The following is a 14,474-nucleotide window of genomic DNA, read 5'->3' as shown; positions in this document are numbered from 1 at the left end:
CCTTTATAGATGAAGTTTAGAGGTCCTGCAGTCTTTCAGTGTTTCTCAGTTGCTTTAAAAATGTATTACATTTCAAATGACTAATTGCTTGCTATAAATGTAATCTGTGATGTGATCCAAACAACACAATAGGAAAATAACATATGTTTTTCTTGCATTGATAATCTTATGGCTTTTATTAAACATCTGATTTGGTGCTGTTTGATGGATCATTATACAATCAAAAACACATTGCATCTGACTCACTGCTGAAATGACACAGAGAAACACAACATAACTTAATAACATTGTCTTACCGTTTTCTGTGCGTTTCTTTTGTAGAACGCTGGTTCAGCGTAAGTGATCTCGTCTTCGCGAGTCTCAACTGTTTCACAATAATAGATGCATTAAAACAACAAAACTCAATACTAATTACATCTGATTCTTTAACATACTATGTGTATGTATGTATGTATGTATGTATTATTATTATTATTATTATTATGGCCGTCAAAGTTAAAGCACAAATGCACACATTTCATTAAACGTTTAACACAGACCTTTTAAAAAAATTACATTAACAAATTTAATTCGACTAAATTTAAATTTGAACTATCACTTAAAATTAGAGAGACATTTTTTTACACATAATTTATAAATCAAACCCAGGCAGGACATTTAAGTCAAATGCATTCTTTGTTTGGTGAAATTGATGCTCAACAAGTTGAACAAAAGTAATCAATAACATATTTTAACTTTAGCACCAGCTGCATCTTTACACGTCACCTTCATTTATATAGCGCTTTCAACAATATAGATTGTTTCAAAGCAGCTTTACAGTGACAATAGGAAATTATGTAACATGTACATGGAATAATTATGGAACATGTAAAATTATGTTCATAAAGTGGAGAAAGCTTTTTTATTTTTAATCTTTTAGTGCAATTTGAGAAAAGAAGGATCTGTTTTTTTGTCTTTTTAAAACACTAAGTACACATATTATTTTGGTTTCTTTTCATATAAATAATCTCAAGGGTGCTAACTACAAAATAATGACAATTATTATTTTTAAATTATATTCAGGGCTATCAGTTGAGTAAATATTTAGAGTATATTTTAGAGTATAAAGTTGTGTTTATTATAATGTTTAAAAGCAGTAAGGAACACTTGCCTTCTCTGTCAATTTTTCTACATTTCCTGCAGATCCAGAAGATCCCGAATCCGGCAACAATCATCAGAGATCCAGCAGAGATCAACACTATCAGAGACACTGAGACTGGAGGAACTGAAGGAGAGAGTCTGTCTGGCTCTGTAATGATAAAGAAAGAAGTGAATGTGTCAGTCTGATCTACAACAGAAGACAGAGATCAGGTCAGTAAACACACACATATATCATCAGTGCTGTGGTACCTGCACATGTGTGACAGAGTGTGTTGATGTCCAGATGTGTGGTCTGGTTGCTGATGGGATTGTTCAGCACACAGCTGTAGGTGTTTTTATCCTGATATTCCACCTCCAGAGGTAGAGAGAGACTGATGCTGAGATCACACACACTGATGCTGGACAATACACTGATTCCTTTGTACCAGGAGAGAGTCGCATCACTCATATTCAACACTGATGAACACACCAATGAACAATTCTGGTGTGATGATGATGATGAAGAACAGTTACTGCTGATGACAGGAACAGGCAGACGAGCTGAGAAAGATGAGATAAATAAACAGAAATATGGATAAATCTACAGTGTTAATTTTGATTCATTGTGTTGATGAGCAGTGATTGTCTCATCTTAAACTATAACATAATTAAACATTTCAATATGTAAATATCTAATAAAACAAGAAGCGCAGGAGGAATTACATCTCGACTCACCATAGACAGAAACACTGAATGATCTTGATGCCAGTGTCCGTCCTATTATATCTAGTTGATAAACTCCAGCATGTTCAGTTCTGGTGTTTGTGATGGTCAGAGATCCAGTTTGATCGTCCAGCTTCAGTCTGTCTCTGAATCTCCCATCAGTGCCATTATATGTGAAGAAGATTTGCTTCTTCTTTTTAATTTTAGCTATCATAGAGTTTTCAGCTTCATATTTCCACAGTATATCATCGTCATCATGTATTTTATCAACAGAAGTGTGTAAAGTGACAGAATCTCCCTCCATCACTGACACTGACTGTATTTCATTTGTTTCGGCAGCAAACACTCCTGATGAACATGAACAGGTTTTCAGATTAATGCTCATGTTGGTTTAGAAAGTCTGAGATCAGTTTGTAACCTTTAACAGCAGCAGAGACTGCAAACTAAATGAAAAGTCACATAAATGAACAGACAGACTCGAGAGAATCAATAATTTCGTCTTTTAATGTGTTTTAAAATGAACTGCTGAAGAATCAAATAAAAATGATATGATAAATTAAATACAGCTTGAAAGTACAAGTTTAAATATGCTATATATTTTCCACACATTTTTAATTACTGAATTGCCATGACTTTTGTAGTTGTTTATGATTACTGCAGAAGTATTTAAAATTATTTAAATGATTTTTTAGACATTTCATGGGAGGATTTGCATTTGTAATCATTGAAATTAAAATACCTAAACCAACAAGAGAGATTTGATCACAGTGGATGAAAATAATCTAATTTGAACCGCCGCAGGAGTTTATTACTCTGATATATGAATAAACAACACAAATATGTTCATAACTTACCGATCAGACGGCAGAAGCACAAACAGAACAAAACAAACATGTGAAACATTTGCAGCTGTTCAGTGAAACGCCTGATCTAATAAGACTATCAATGAACGCACAACAGATCTTAACAAACACAAGCTTGTGAATCCTCCCCGACAGAGTCTGACCCTCCTAATGCACACACACACACACACACACACACACACACACACACACACACACACACACACACACACACACACACACACACACACACACACACACACACACACACACACACACACACACACACACACACAACACACACACACACACACACACACACACACACACACATATACACGTTACATATACACGTCATATAAACACTACATTTCATGGTAAAATAGAAAGTAACTTGTGATTTAAAATTGTTGTATATATTTATTCAGTTCCCAATTATAGTGTATGGGGAAAAGAACAACTTTAAAACCGTTTAAACTGAAACCTGCTGTGGGTTATTGCTTTCTTTCTTCTTTTTTGTGGTTTGATCAGTTGTGTGGACGGACATCTTATATGTGAGACTGGGCATTCAGTGCGTGTGTGTGTGTGTGTGTGTGTGGAGTTTATTTCTGTCCTGCCAGCAACAGCTTTGAACTTTAATCTACAGAAACATGATGAGGAACTGCTTCACACAGAGACAGAAAAACAATAGAAACACAATGATCATATTTAACACTGCCATTCACAGGTTTAGTCTGTAAAGGTTTTTTTTTTATATATATTTTTTTTTCATATTGGTATTTTGATATTTGATATACACCGATCAGGCATAACATTATGACCACCATCCTAATATTGTGTTGCTCCCCGTTTTGCTGCTGAAACAGCCCTGACCCGTGGAGGCATGGACTCCTCTAGACCCCTGAAGGTGTGATGTGGGATCTGGCACCAAGATGTTACAGTTTTTCTCGATTGCTTAAACATATTTCTTGAAACTATGCCTCATATTCTCAAAACAGTAAACACAAATCCATAACGTCTCACCCAATTCCCCAAACATCCTATTTTCAGGTCAAAATGAAGCTCTACACTCAAAACCATTCACTCTTGCTGAAAAACCAAATTTTGCCCTCACACTTGACACACAAGCCCTCAAAATCACACACACTACAACATAGTCTAACACACTGGTGCAATAAATTCAAAACAACATTTCCAAAACTGGTAAGTTATGTTACTTGTGGTTCCCCACCTCACAAACCTTTTCACATGATGAACACAAAAGACACAACCAATGGATACACTGGCACATTTTTATTCATTCATGTACTACACAGTACAACACACACACACACACAAAAAAAAAATTATATATTTTTTTTACTCTCTCCTCTAATTTTTTTTTACAGTATTTACTTACTTACAGTAAGATGTGTGTGACCATCATATGACAGTAAAAGAGCACACACAAAACCTTATTCTATGTGGAATTGTATTGGAATGGTAAAGAGTGTTAGTAGGTGACAGGAGGGCCTCGATCCACTCAAGGAGACAATATGATGAACACGTCTAAGAATGTTCCACGTATGGTTGAAATATCATCATTTGCCTAGAAAGATAACATTCTGGGAGTCAAGACTATAAAGGATGAAGGATGGCCAACCTTCACTGTTACACTCTGCAGTCACTCTGTGTGACTGTACGACTGCTGGCCTTTCTTGCAAGAAAATAAACCTCATCAAAGACTATTGGAAATGTTTGTCTTTTATTCAGTGATAGAATTCTGTTTGCCACCACTCCTCCCTGAAGGTTCTCGAGGCGACGGTGAAGCGACTCAAGTTTGGCCTTACTCGTATAGCCCAGCCTCCCTCATAGTCATACCAGGGTGATTCTATAATTTAGGGTACACTGCATGTCCACTGATGTTAAATATACTTATACAATCAAATTTCTTCAAACAAATTGCATTTTATGTGTAAACTTGCTTCATGAAATAACATCACACAGACAATATGTGCAATATATTCTTCATTTTGCTTAAAATGTGTCATTATGGCCCTAAATGTACAGTTTTGTCCATGTCCGATTTCAATGTGAGAAAGTTGAGGGTCCAAAAACATCCATTAAAATAATTAAAATAAATCAATTCTTTTAGCAATCTTTTACAAAAGTATTAATATTAAAGGAAAATAATAGTTTCAAATATAAGTTATTTATTTAAATACTTAAAATATATTAATTTATTCGTGTCCACAAGATGTTGGTCAACTAAGTTACAAACAAAACCTCCCCCAGCAACTCAAAAATGGTTTGTCCCAAGACCATGTGACCAGCACCATGTGATGTCATTTTCCTCTGTGGAGGCCATTTCAAACACACCATGGTGAGTCTCCTCTCAGTTTTTTCAATATTTGATGTAGAAAAGCATATTGTCAACGGCCGTATTATTAACCATCAACTATGTTATGTACATCGTCAAGGCTAAAAAGTTGTATTTATTATAATGAAATTTTGTGTTGAATTCTTACATTAACCTGCTCAAAAAAATGACATGTGGTTAGCTAGGCTAGGTCCACCATTTCTGTTATGGGGAAGAAATATGGAAATTGTCAACTAAGTTATGGTCAACTAAGTTACGGTCAACTATCTTTCAACTAAGATACATCAGTGCTCTATGGCATATCATGATCATTAATTGTTTATATGTTATTTATATGGACTGAACATGTGTATATATATAAATATATATACATTTTATATAGATATATTATTTTACTTTTAAAAATGATACATTTATATAGGTCTCCGCAGCTGAGAGACAGCGGAGATACAGGGCTCGTCGTGACGCAGATCCTGAAAGAAGGGCAGCATGTTTGGAGAAGCAGAGAGAGGCATGGCACAGGCTCAGGTCACAAGGAAAGGTGAAGACAGTGGCAGATATGAGTGAGAGAGAGAAAAGAAGAAAGAGGTCCTACTGGAAGAAAGCAAAACAAAATAGCAGAGAGAGAAAGAGCAGGCTTGAGAACGTAGTTACACCACCGGACAGTCCAGACAACCATCCACCTCAGAGCAGCAGGTAGAGTTCATGAGGCAAGACAGAAACAGGTTTATGCATTTAATGTTCCCAGTTACCCACATGTTTTGTCTGTACATTAATATACAATATACTGGTTGTTTATTTCAGACAGAAGAAGACTGGAAGAATAAAGGCCAACAGAGGAAACTCAAAATTACATAGAGAAATACAGAAACTGAGAGACTTGCTTGAAAAGCAAAAAAGAAAATCAGATAAATTTCGCAAGAAACTAAAAAGATACAATAGCACTTCAAAAGAGCATGTGTCAGAATCCCCAGGATCCAAGACTAGGCGACAACTTCAACATGCCTCTGTTTCCTCTGAGGTGCGCAGGTCACTGCTTGTGCACAATGCACTCGTGGCCAACATGAAAGATGCCTTTTTCACCCAAAAGAAAAGGGCACATAGGCGGATAATGTCAGGGCTTGTAACAGGAAGAATCTTGAAAAAGTATGGCTTACAGCATGAAATGACTAAAACACTACACTTGTCCAGAAAAAAGAAGAGACTAGCTGATGCTGAAGGGAAAATTAAGTACAGAAGCCTGTGCTATAGATTGCAAGAAAATGTTCACGAATTTTTGACAAGGGATGAAAACAGCCGTTTGACGGCAGGCAAAGCTCAAACAATAACGAGAGGGAAGAAGAAAAAACAGAAGAGGTTTTTAAATGACACCTTGAGAAACCTCCACAGGAAATTTCTCATTGACCATCCTCATTCCAGCCTTTCCTACTCCTTGTTTTGCCGTCTGCGTCCATTCTGGGTAGTTCATCCAACAATCGCAGACAGAGAAACCTGTCTATGCAAGGTCCATGAGAATTTTTCATTTCTTGCCGAAAAGCTTCACACGCTTAAATTAATTAAGTGTGTGGACATGGAGGATATGATGACATCCATAAGCTGCAATACAAAATCAAAGGACTGCATGTACAATGTGTGTCCTGATTGCAAAGGGCAGGAGTTTGCTATACTAGCAGAAGGTGACCTGCAGAAACGTGTCGAGATCACTCAGTGGTTGTCTGAAACAGTGATTAGAGAAAAGAAGAACAATGATGGTGTCAAAGAAATGGTCCCTATGAGAATAACAGCGAAGAAGAAAAAGGAAATAGAGTTAAGAGACATGCTGGAGATGTTTCAAGATCAATTGACCCATTTGAAACGGCATGTATTTAACATCAAAAGTCAATTTTCACATTACCGTGAATTGAGGCTAAATATGTCCAACAACGAATGCTTAATTCACGTGGATTTTTCTGAAAACTATTCATGTAAGCTTTCATCTGAAATACAAGCAATGCACTTCAACCAGAAACAAGCTACCCTCCACACAGGAGTTCTTTAAGTTGGGGGGACAGCAGAGCACATGTGCTTTGGCACAATTTCTTCATCAAAAGAGAAGGGCCCTCCTGCCATATGGGCACATCTGTCCCCCATTCTTGATGAAGTCAAGGCCTCACATCCTTCTATTGAGGTGGTGCATTTCTTTAGTGATGGCCCTACAACACAATATAGGCAGAAGGGAAATTTCTACCTCTTGACCACAGAGCTGGTGAACCGTGGCTTCAAAAGGGGAACATGGAATTTTTTTGAAGCGAGCCACGGGAAAGGTGCTCCCGATGGAGTGGGAGGCCTCCTGAAACGGACGGCTGACAGGCTTGTAAGCCAGGGGCATGATATCGGATCAGCAGAGGACTTATACAGTGCTTTGGTTGATAGTGGTACTGTACGAGTGTTCTACATCTCTCAAAATCTTGTGAATGAATTCCTCAAGAAGATGCCAAGTTCTCTGTCAGCAGTGCCTTCAACCATGAGAATACATCAGGTGGTCACAGGGTCCTTGGGAAAGCTTCTCTATCGAGATGTAAGTTGCCCTTGTACCACCAGGCAAATGTTTGAGTGCCAGTGTGAAGACACACATGCCTTCAGCTTTGAGGTTCAGCCATCAACCCCTGCACTGCCTCTAGTACACTCAAACAAGGACAATGAAATTCTGTGGAGTCCTCAGTTGATTGGACAGTGGTGTGTTGTGACCTATGAGGAGACAATTTACCCTGGCACCATTCAGGAAATCACAGAGACTCATGTGCAGGTGAAGTGCATGAGTAAAGTTGGACGTGCAGAGAACCGCTTTTTCTGGTCCCTGAGAGATGATGTGCTCTGGTACTTGTTTGAAGATGTTTTGCAAATTATTCCTCCTCCAAAGCCAGTAAATTCCCGCCATGTTGAAATTGATCAAGATATCTGGTCAAATTTGTCAAAGATCTAACTTAGTGTTCATTTAGAGGCATTCTCTCTGAAATATGTTTTGTGTGCAGTGTTTCACCGTTGCATACGGAATGCAAAAAAATAAGTTTTAGTTTTGTTTTTTAAAGGCTCGTGCATCAGCCTACTGTTCTGTTGAAGAGTTTTTAGAGTTTTTTTGGAATTGTTAAATTACTTGAATTGAGCTGAGAAATGAATTACTAAGAGTATGTGTTGCATTTTATCAGTGCATTCTGAATGCATTAAAAAAACTTCAAAAGGATTTGTTTGGGATTATATAATTACTATTACTATGAGCAATCCCTGTTATGTCAGATACTGACTAGTTAGTGTTGACTTGGAGGTTCTCCATGAAATTATATGTAGCTGTTTGTATTTTTATCACTGCATTCTGAATGCATAATTGAGAAGTCCAGTTCACTAAGTTCATTCCATAAGAATTAGCTTGTTTTATTGATTGATTGAATATTGATTGTAGGCTTTGTGGGGACATTTTAAAGCAATTTCCTGATTTCCCATGAATTTATGTGTGTAGTGTTTGATCATTTCAGATTTTTGAATGCATAAAGGATGATTTTACATCACAGGTCTTTGTGAATTGAAAGTTTTGTTCGTGTGCATTTCAATGTATTGTCCGTGGAATTATGTGCATTTCTGTACTGTTTAATAATTCTACATTTAAAATAAAAGAGGTTTTCACCGAAAGCAACTTTGCTAATTAAATTCTGTCTCATGAATAAAATGTTGTCCATGGTTAACAATATGTCCAGTCAACTAGGTTATTAGTGTCAACCGTGTGATTTTCATTGTCACCTAGGTTACACTTAGATTTTTAAAGTTAAAATAGCCAATATTGATGTTTCTGACATTTTTAAGCATTCTACTTATTTGCATAGGTTGGAGTTTACTATAACATCTTTTTTAATAATCAAAAATAACTTTAATGGAGATTTATGATGAAAAACATCATTGTCCATAAGGACAGTTATAAATGCATTGTATGTTCATCTTTAAAAAAAGGTTGATTATGAAAATCATTTTAAATAACAATTGTATGTGTGTCAGAAATAGACTCAAGAGCCTTCTAAATTGCATTTAATTTCAAGTACAAGACTGAATTGAATGGTTTGTATAACACCCTGTTTGTCCGTAACATAGTTGACAAACTCTGAAGTAAAAACATGTTTTTAATTTAAAAAAAATTAAAAACAGTTAATATTTAAGCTCTGCAGATAACAGATATGTAACACTGAATTAATATACTATATTGAGACACTTAATGTTCCACTGAGAAAGGACAGTGCTTTTGTGCTTTTTTGCTGACATGAAATGTACCCTAAATTAGAGAATGACCCACCATTGACAAAGACATGGGCAACTAGAGTGGCTTGAATTTCATCTGAGACTGCTTGTCTTCTTGCCCTTCGTCCTCCTCCTCCTCCTCCTCCTTATCCCTCCTCGATCTCTTCCTTCATGTCTTTCTGGATCCATTGTTCCAAAACTCAATAAACTGATTTGGGCCCGTTTATCTATCTATTGAAGGATCTGATTGATGTGTGTTAAATTTTGACTCTTAGTGTTTCCACCTGGGTAATTGTGTGCTAACTGAGCTGAAGCTGTGCTGACTTGAGTGAACAATATTGAGTGCTAGTGCTTTATACATTACAACATGGTGTAGGCAATGAGAAATGAAGGGACTTGTGTGTAGAGTTTTGCAGTGACAGTTCAACAAATTTGACTCATGTGTCAAAACAGGGAATAGTGTTTATAGTTTAGTGAAATGGGTGTGCTTTTTGATAAATGGCATTATGGTTTTGAAATTTTAGTTCAAAAGCCTGGTTATAGTGTTTAAGCAATCGAGAAAAACTGTAATAGCAGATCCTTTAAGTCCTGTAAGTTGTGACTTCTGATAGATACTGACCACTGCAGACCGGGAACACCCCACAAGAGCTGCAGTTTTGGAGATGCTCTGACCCAGGCGTCAAACTCGCTCAAATCCTCACGCTTGCCCATTGTTCCTGCTTCTAACACATCAACTTTGAGGACAAAATGTTCACTTGCTGCCTAATATATCCCATCCACTAACAGGTGCTGTGATGGAGAGATCATCAGTGTTATTCACTTCACCTGTCAGTGGTCATAGTGGTATGACTGATCGGTATATATAAAACACTTAAACACTTTCACATACTAAAGGTTGTTCTCTCAGTCCTTAGCAATATGAGTGTCTTAACTGTAATTTGAAAAGCTTTTTATTTAATATAGCCTACTTAAGTTGTGGTGGATCTGATTTTTGAAAGGTTAATTGGTTATGCTCTAGTGTAGGCCTTGTCTTATGCGGAGGTTTAATAAAGCGTGATCAGTCACATGACATTCACTGCTGGAGTCACGCTACACACGCCAAAGACTAAACGCTAGGCTAAGAACTGCAAGTGAAAAAAATGGCTCAAGTTGTTGAAAATAATGTTTTTACTGAATTTTGGTGGATTTATTATGTGAACCAAACCCATCTGTCACAGAACAGATCAGAGCCGTAAATAACTAAATGAAATGACAAAATGTGTAGTTCATGTGTTTTGCCTTGGATAACAGTGCTGTTATAATACTGAAGAAATAAGTATTATAGTATTAATAGTTGTTTAACAGCGTTGTTTAACAGCGTTTCTCACTGATCACTGTAAACCCAGATTTTGATTCAACTCAAAGAGATTGAGTTTATATTACTTAAATGTGCCTAATTTATTGACATTACTTGTTAATTCTGATTAAACTGAACTTTTTCTTGTCCTTTCTTATTGTAATTGAGTGTTTAAGTCAAATCAGTAGTTACTACTCAAACAAACTGAGTTTGTATTACTTAAACATGTGTCATTTTTTACATTAATTATGAATTCTGAGTAAACTGTACTTTTTAATGGCCTATCTTATTGTAATTATGTGTTTGAGCTCAAACAACTTAAAATCACCAAGTTTTGCCTGTCCAACGGTAAGTTCAGAGGGTCAAAAACAAAATACGAAATCGCGAATTACTTCCAGATGGAGTCATGGGCAAGTTCGTGATTTCTGGGCGTTATTGTTGTGTTAAATTCGTAATACAGAATGATGTATCTTTTACGGAACAGCTGTAAATATACAGCACATTTCTGTTTTCAACCCGATAAATTCGTAATATACAGTATCGAGTATCATACTGTATTGCGTTGTGGGATTGATTTCTTTCGCGCTCAATTCAGTTCAAATGTGACGCGACGCGAGCAGACAGTACAGGCAAACTTGATTTGTCAGCGGGATTCAAATGAACAGAATAATCATTCCTGTCATCAAGATAAACAGCGTCTGCGAATCTGTGAGCAATTTTTAAGCTTTTGTGAGCTTCGGTTCGTGTTTCAAACAGTTGCCTGCGACGCAGCTCGCAGCAGAAAATGGACGACATTAACGTTACATGAAGACGGATGGAAGAATTTGTCATCTGAATAATCTAACCTGCGCCTGTGACGATAAGTGGGATTTAGAGTTTGAGAAGATGGAAAATTGTTGAACTGAGTGATACGGTAAGCCAATATTTTTTGCGTTTGCATTTCTACATTGTTTCCACGTATTTGGTTTGATTTTGCGAACGCGGTTTACTAACGTTACCGCGGCCTCGCAAGCATTCACTCTGTTCCACATGTTTACCAAGTAACGTTAACTTCGACAATTCACATAATAGGCAACATTTACCATGTAATTTGCACGATGTGCTTTTGATATATATATTTTTCGTTTCAGGGTTTGTAATCTGATGACGGTCCAGTGCTAATGTAAGTGCTTTTAAGTATAGTGTAACGTTACTGCTACAGTTATAGTATCTAACTACGTTATATGTGGTAAAAAAAAAAAAAATGCTGTCAGTTCTGTGATCCTGTGCTTTTGAATCGTTGTCAGAGTTTTGCTAGCACAAGAAAATCCATGTTCCTAATGCTATTTTCAAATATATTTTATTCCTGATTACCATGCCATGGTCCTACAACTAACACAATTCAAAGAGAAGTTAGACGGTGTTATCCTTAAAGCAGATAAGTAGATATTATTCAACAAATCTCATTAATCTGTAATATGTTTTATGTTTTGGTTCTGTTGATCATGGTTGTGCTGTCCTTTGTAAAAATTGTTTCAGGAATTTGCAACGCTGATGTCCAGCAATCTACATTTGCCAGAGAGTCCACACTTTATATTTCTTGATATGTAAACATTGGTTAGTTTTAACCTAAAATGAAAAGCCATCATTTACTCACCCCACTGCAAAATATGTTTTTCTAGTGTTTTTAATTGTTTCCAGTCCAGATATCTAAAATTCTTACATGAAGAACAAGTAAAAATTGTCTTGTTTTCTGAAAGAATAAGTCAAAATTAAGTGAGTTTATGCTTAAAACAAGCAAAATAATATGCCAGTGCGTTTTAACGTTCTAACCCTAATCAATTTTAATGTTTAGGTGAAAAATGTAATTCATAGAACTATGAATAGACAACTACATCGAACCTCAGTGAAACCCACAATAGTTATTTTAATTATTAATTATTTTTTTCTTTTTTATTACAGGTCAATCTCTAAGTGACCAGTGCTGGATATTACGTTTGGAAGGTCAAGGTGTGTATGGAAAGGATAACAGCATCTTCATCACTGGCCTGGCAGCGCTGTTTGCCTCCTCCTATGAGTTCAGCTTGCAGTACAGGAAGAGGCAGCACCTTGAGTTTGTTCAGAGGTTAGTCATTAGCATATTTGCCATTCATATAAATATTAGACTGAATTGTGACTTGTCTTCTTGACAGTATTTATTAAGCTGACTACTGGTATAAACAATATGGCCATGGTTTCCATACTGGGCTTAGCTTAAGCCAGGTCTAGGCCTTAATAAAATTAGGGTATTTAAGCAGCTTTTATAAAAATGTCTAATAATAAAAAAAAAGCATTACTGGTGTGCATCTTGAGACAAAACAGTGGCAGTCACATATTTTAAGATATGTCAGTGCAAGTTGTTTAGTTGAAGGATTAGTGAAAATTCTGTCATTAATTACTCACCCTTATGTCGTTCCAAACCTGTAAGACCTTCGTTAATCTTCGGAACACAAATTAAGATATTTTTGATGAAATCTGAGAGGTTTCTGAACCAGCCATAGACAGCAACGTCTTTGCAACTTTCAAGGCCCAGAAAGGTAGTCAAAACATAGTTTAAATAATCTATGTAACTACAGTGGTGCAACCTTAATATTATGAAGCGATGAGAATACCTTTTGTGCACAAAAACAAAATAACGACATTATTCAACAATCTCTACTCTTCCACGTCAATCTCCTACGTGTTGACGTAGTGTAAACAGTGTCAGCTCACCTTTATTTATATAGCGCTTTTAACAATATAGTTTGTTTCAAAGCAGCTTTACAGTGATAATAGGAAAGTACAGTAACATAGATTGTTTAGGCTTTACAGCAGCTCTAGAATAAAGTTATTACAACTCTGTGTACACAAACAATGTTCTCAATGCTGGAGTTCAATTTAAACGAAAATATGGTCAAACTTAAGTGGCGTTTCCATCCTAATTATGCTTTTAAATGAAAGTTTGCCTCAGGTAGATTAACAAATAGAGGTTGCATTTTGGCAAGAGTTATCCTTTAACGCGTTCCGGCCTGGTGACTTGAGAACGCAAACCCTGTTATAGATTTCAAGCTGCAAGCCTTGAAAAAAAGCCAGTGCAGCGCTTCTGGGTTCTACGTCAGAACGTAGGCTTATTATTGGCCAACTCTGGTCGTGTGTGATGACCCAGGAGCTAGCCAATAGTGAGCCTTCATTCTGATGTAGAACCCAGAAGCGCTGCACTGTTTACACTGTGTCAACAGTGTTGGAGAATGACATGGAAAAGAAGAGATTATTAAACAATGTCGTTATTTTGGGGTTATTTAGCACACAAAAAGTATTCTCGTTACTTCATAATATTAAGGTTGAACCACTGTAGTTATATGTACTATTAGGGGTGCACCGATCCGATATTAGGATCGGATATCGGCCGCGATACTGATAAAATAGCTGGATCGGGGATCGGAAAAAATAACAGATCCACGGGCCGATCCAGGTTTTTTTTTTTTTTTTTTTTTTTGTCGTCGCAGCAGAACCTACGTCATTCATCAGCTTCACGCGTGTCGCATGCTAGAAGCAACATGGAGCGAGCCAGAGGCCGTTTCTCAATACCAAGTACGCAAACTTCGGACTTGCGTCCTCCTTGGTAGTTCGGACTTGCCAAGTTCGACTCAGGAGAACGAACTCCCGAGGACGAGAGGACGCGAGTCCGGTTATTCTGCAAATGGAACAGCATGCGTTCTTGATCGCGTCACTCAGCTCGCTCTGGCTACTCCGGTAATCTCTTTATGTATATTTTAGCCAAAAATAAAACGAAGTATGTTATACAACACCACTCTGCCTCTTTTCATTTAAAAAAAAA

General features: G+C 36.8%; 1 protein-coding gene across 1 annotated transcript; it reads right to left on the bottom strand.

Annotated features, from left to right (window-relative positions):
• Positions 1-528: 528 nt before the first annotated feature.
• On the bottom strand, positions 529-6,511 carry LOC311294766 (CD48 antigen-like; the record flags this gene model as incomplete). The annotated part of the gene is made up of 5 exons (XM_084415795.1): positions 529-539; positions 1,151-1,327; positions 1,390-1,680; positions 1,855-2,190; positions 6,415-6,511. The coding sequence occupies 5 exons, from the start codon at positions 6,509-6,511 to the stop codon at positions 529-531; spliced, it is 912 nt and encodes a 303-aa protein (XP_084271921.1).
• Positions 6,512-14,474: the final 7,963 nt, after the last annotated feature.

The sequence above is a fragment of the Rutilus rutilus genome (assembly GCF_951802725.1).
Source record: "Rutilus rutilus genome assembly, chromosome: 8".
Taxonomy (NCBI): domain Eukaryota; kingdom Metazoa; phylum Chordata; class Actinopteri; order Cypriniformes; family Leuciscidae; genus Rutilus; species Rutilus rutilus.
This window is presented reverse-complemented; position numbering and strand designations above follow the sequence as displayed.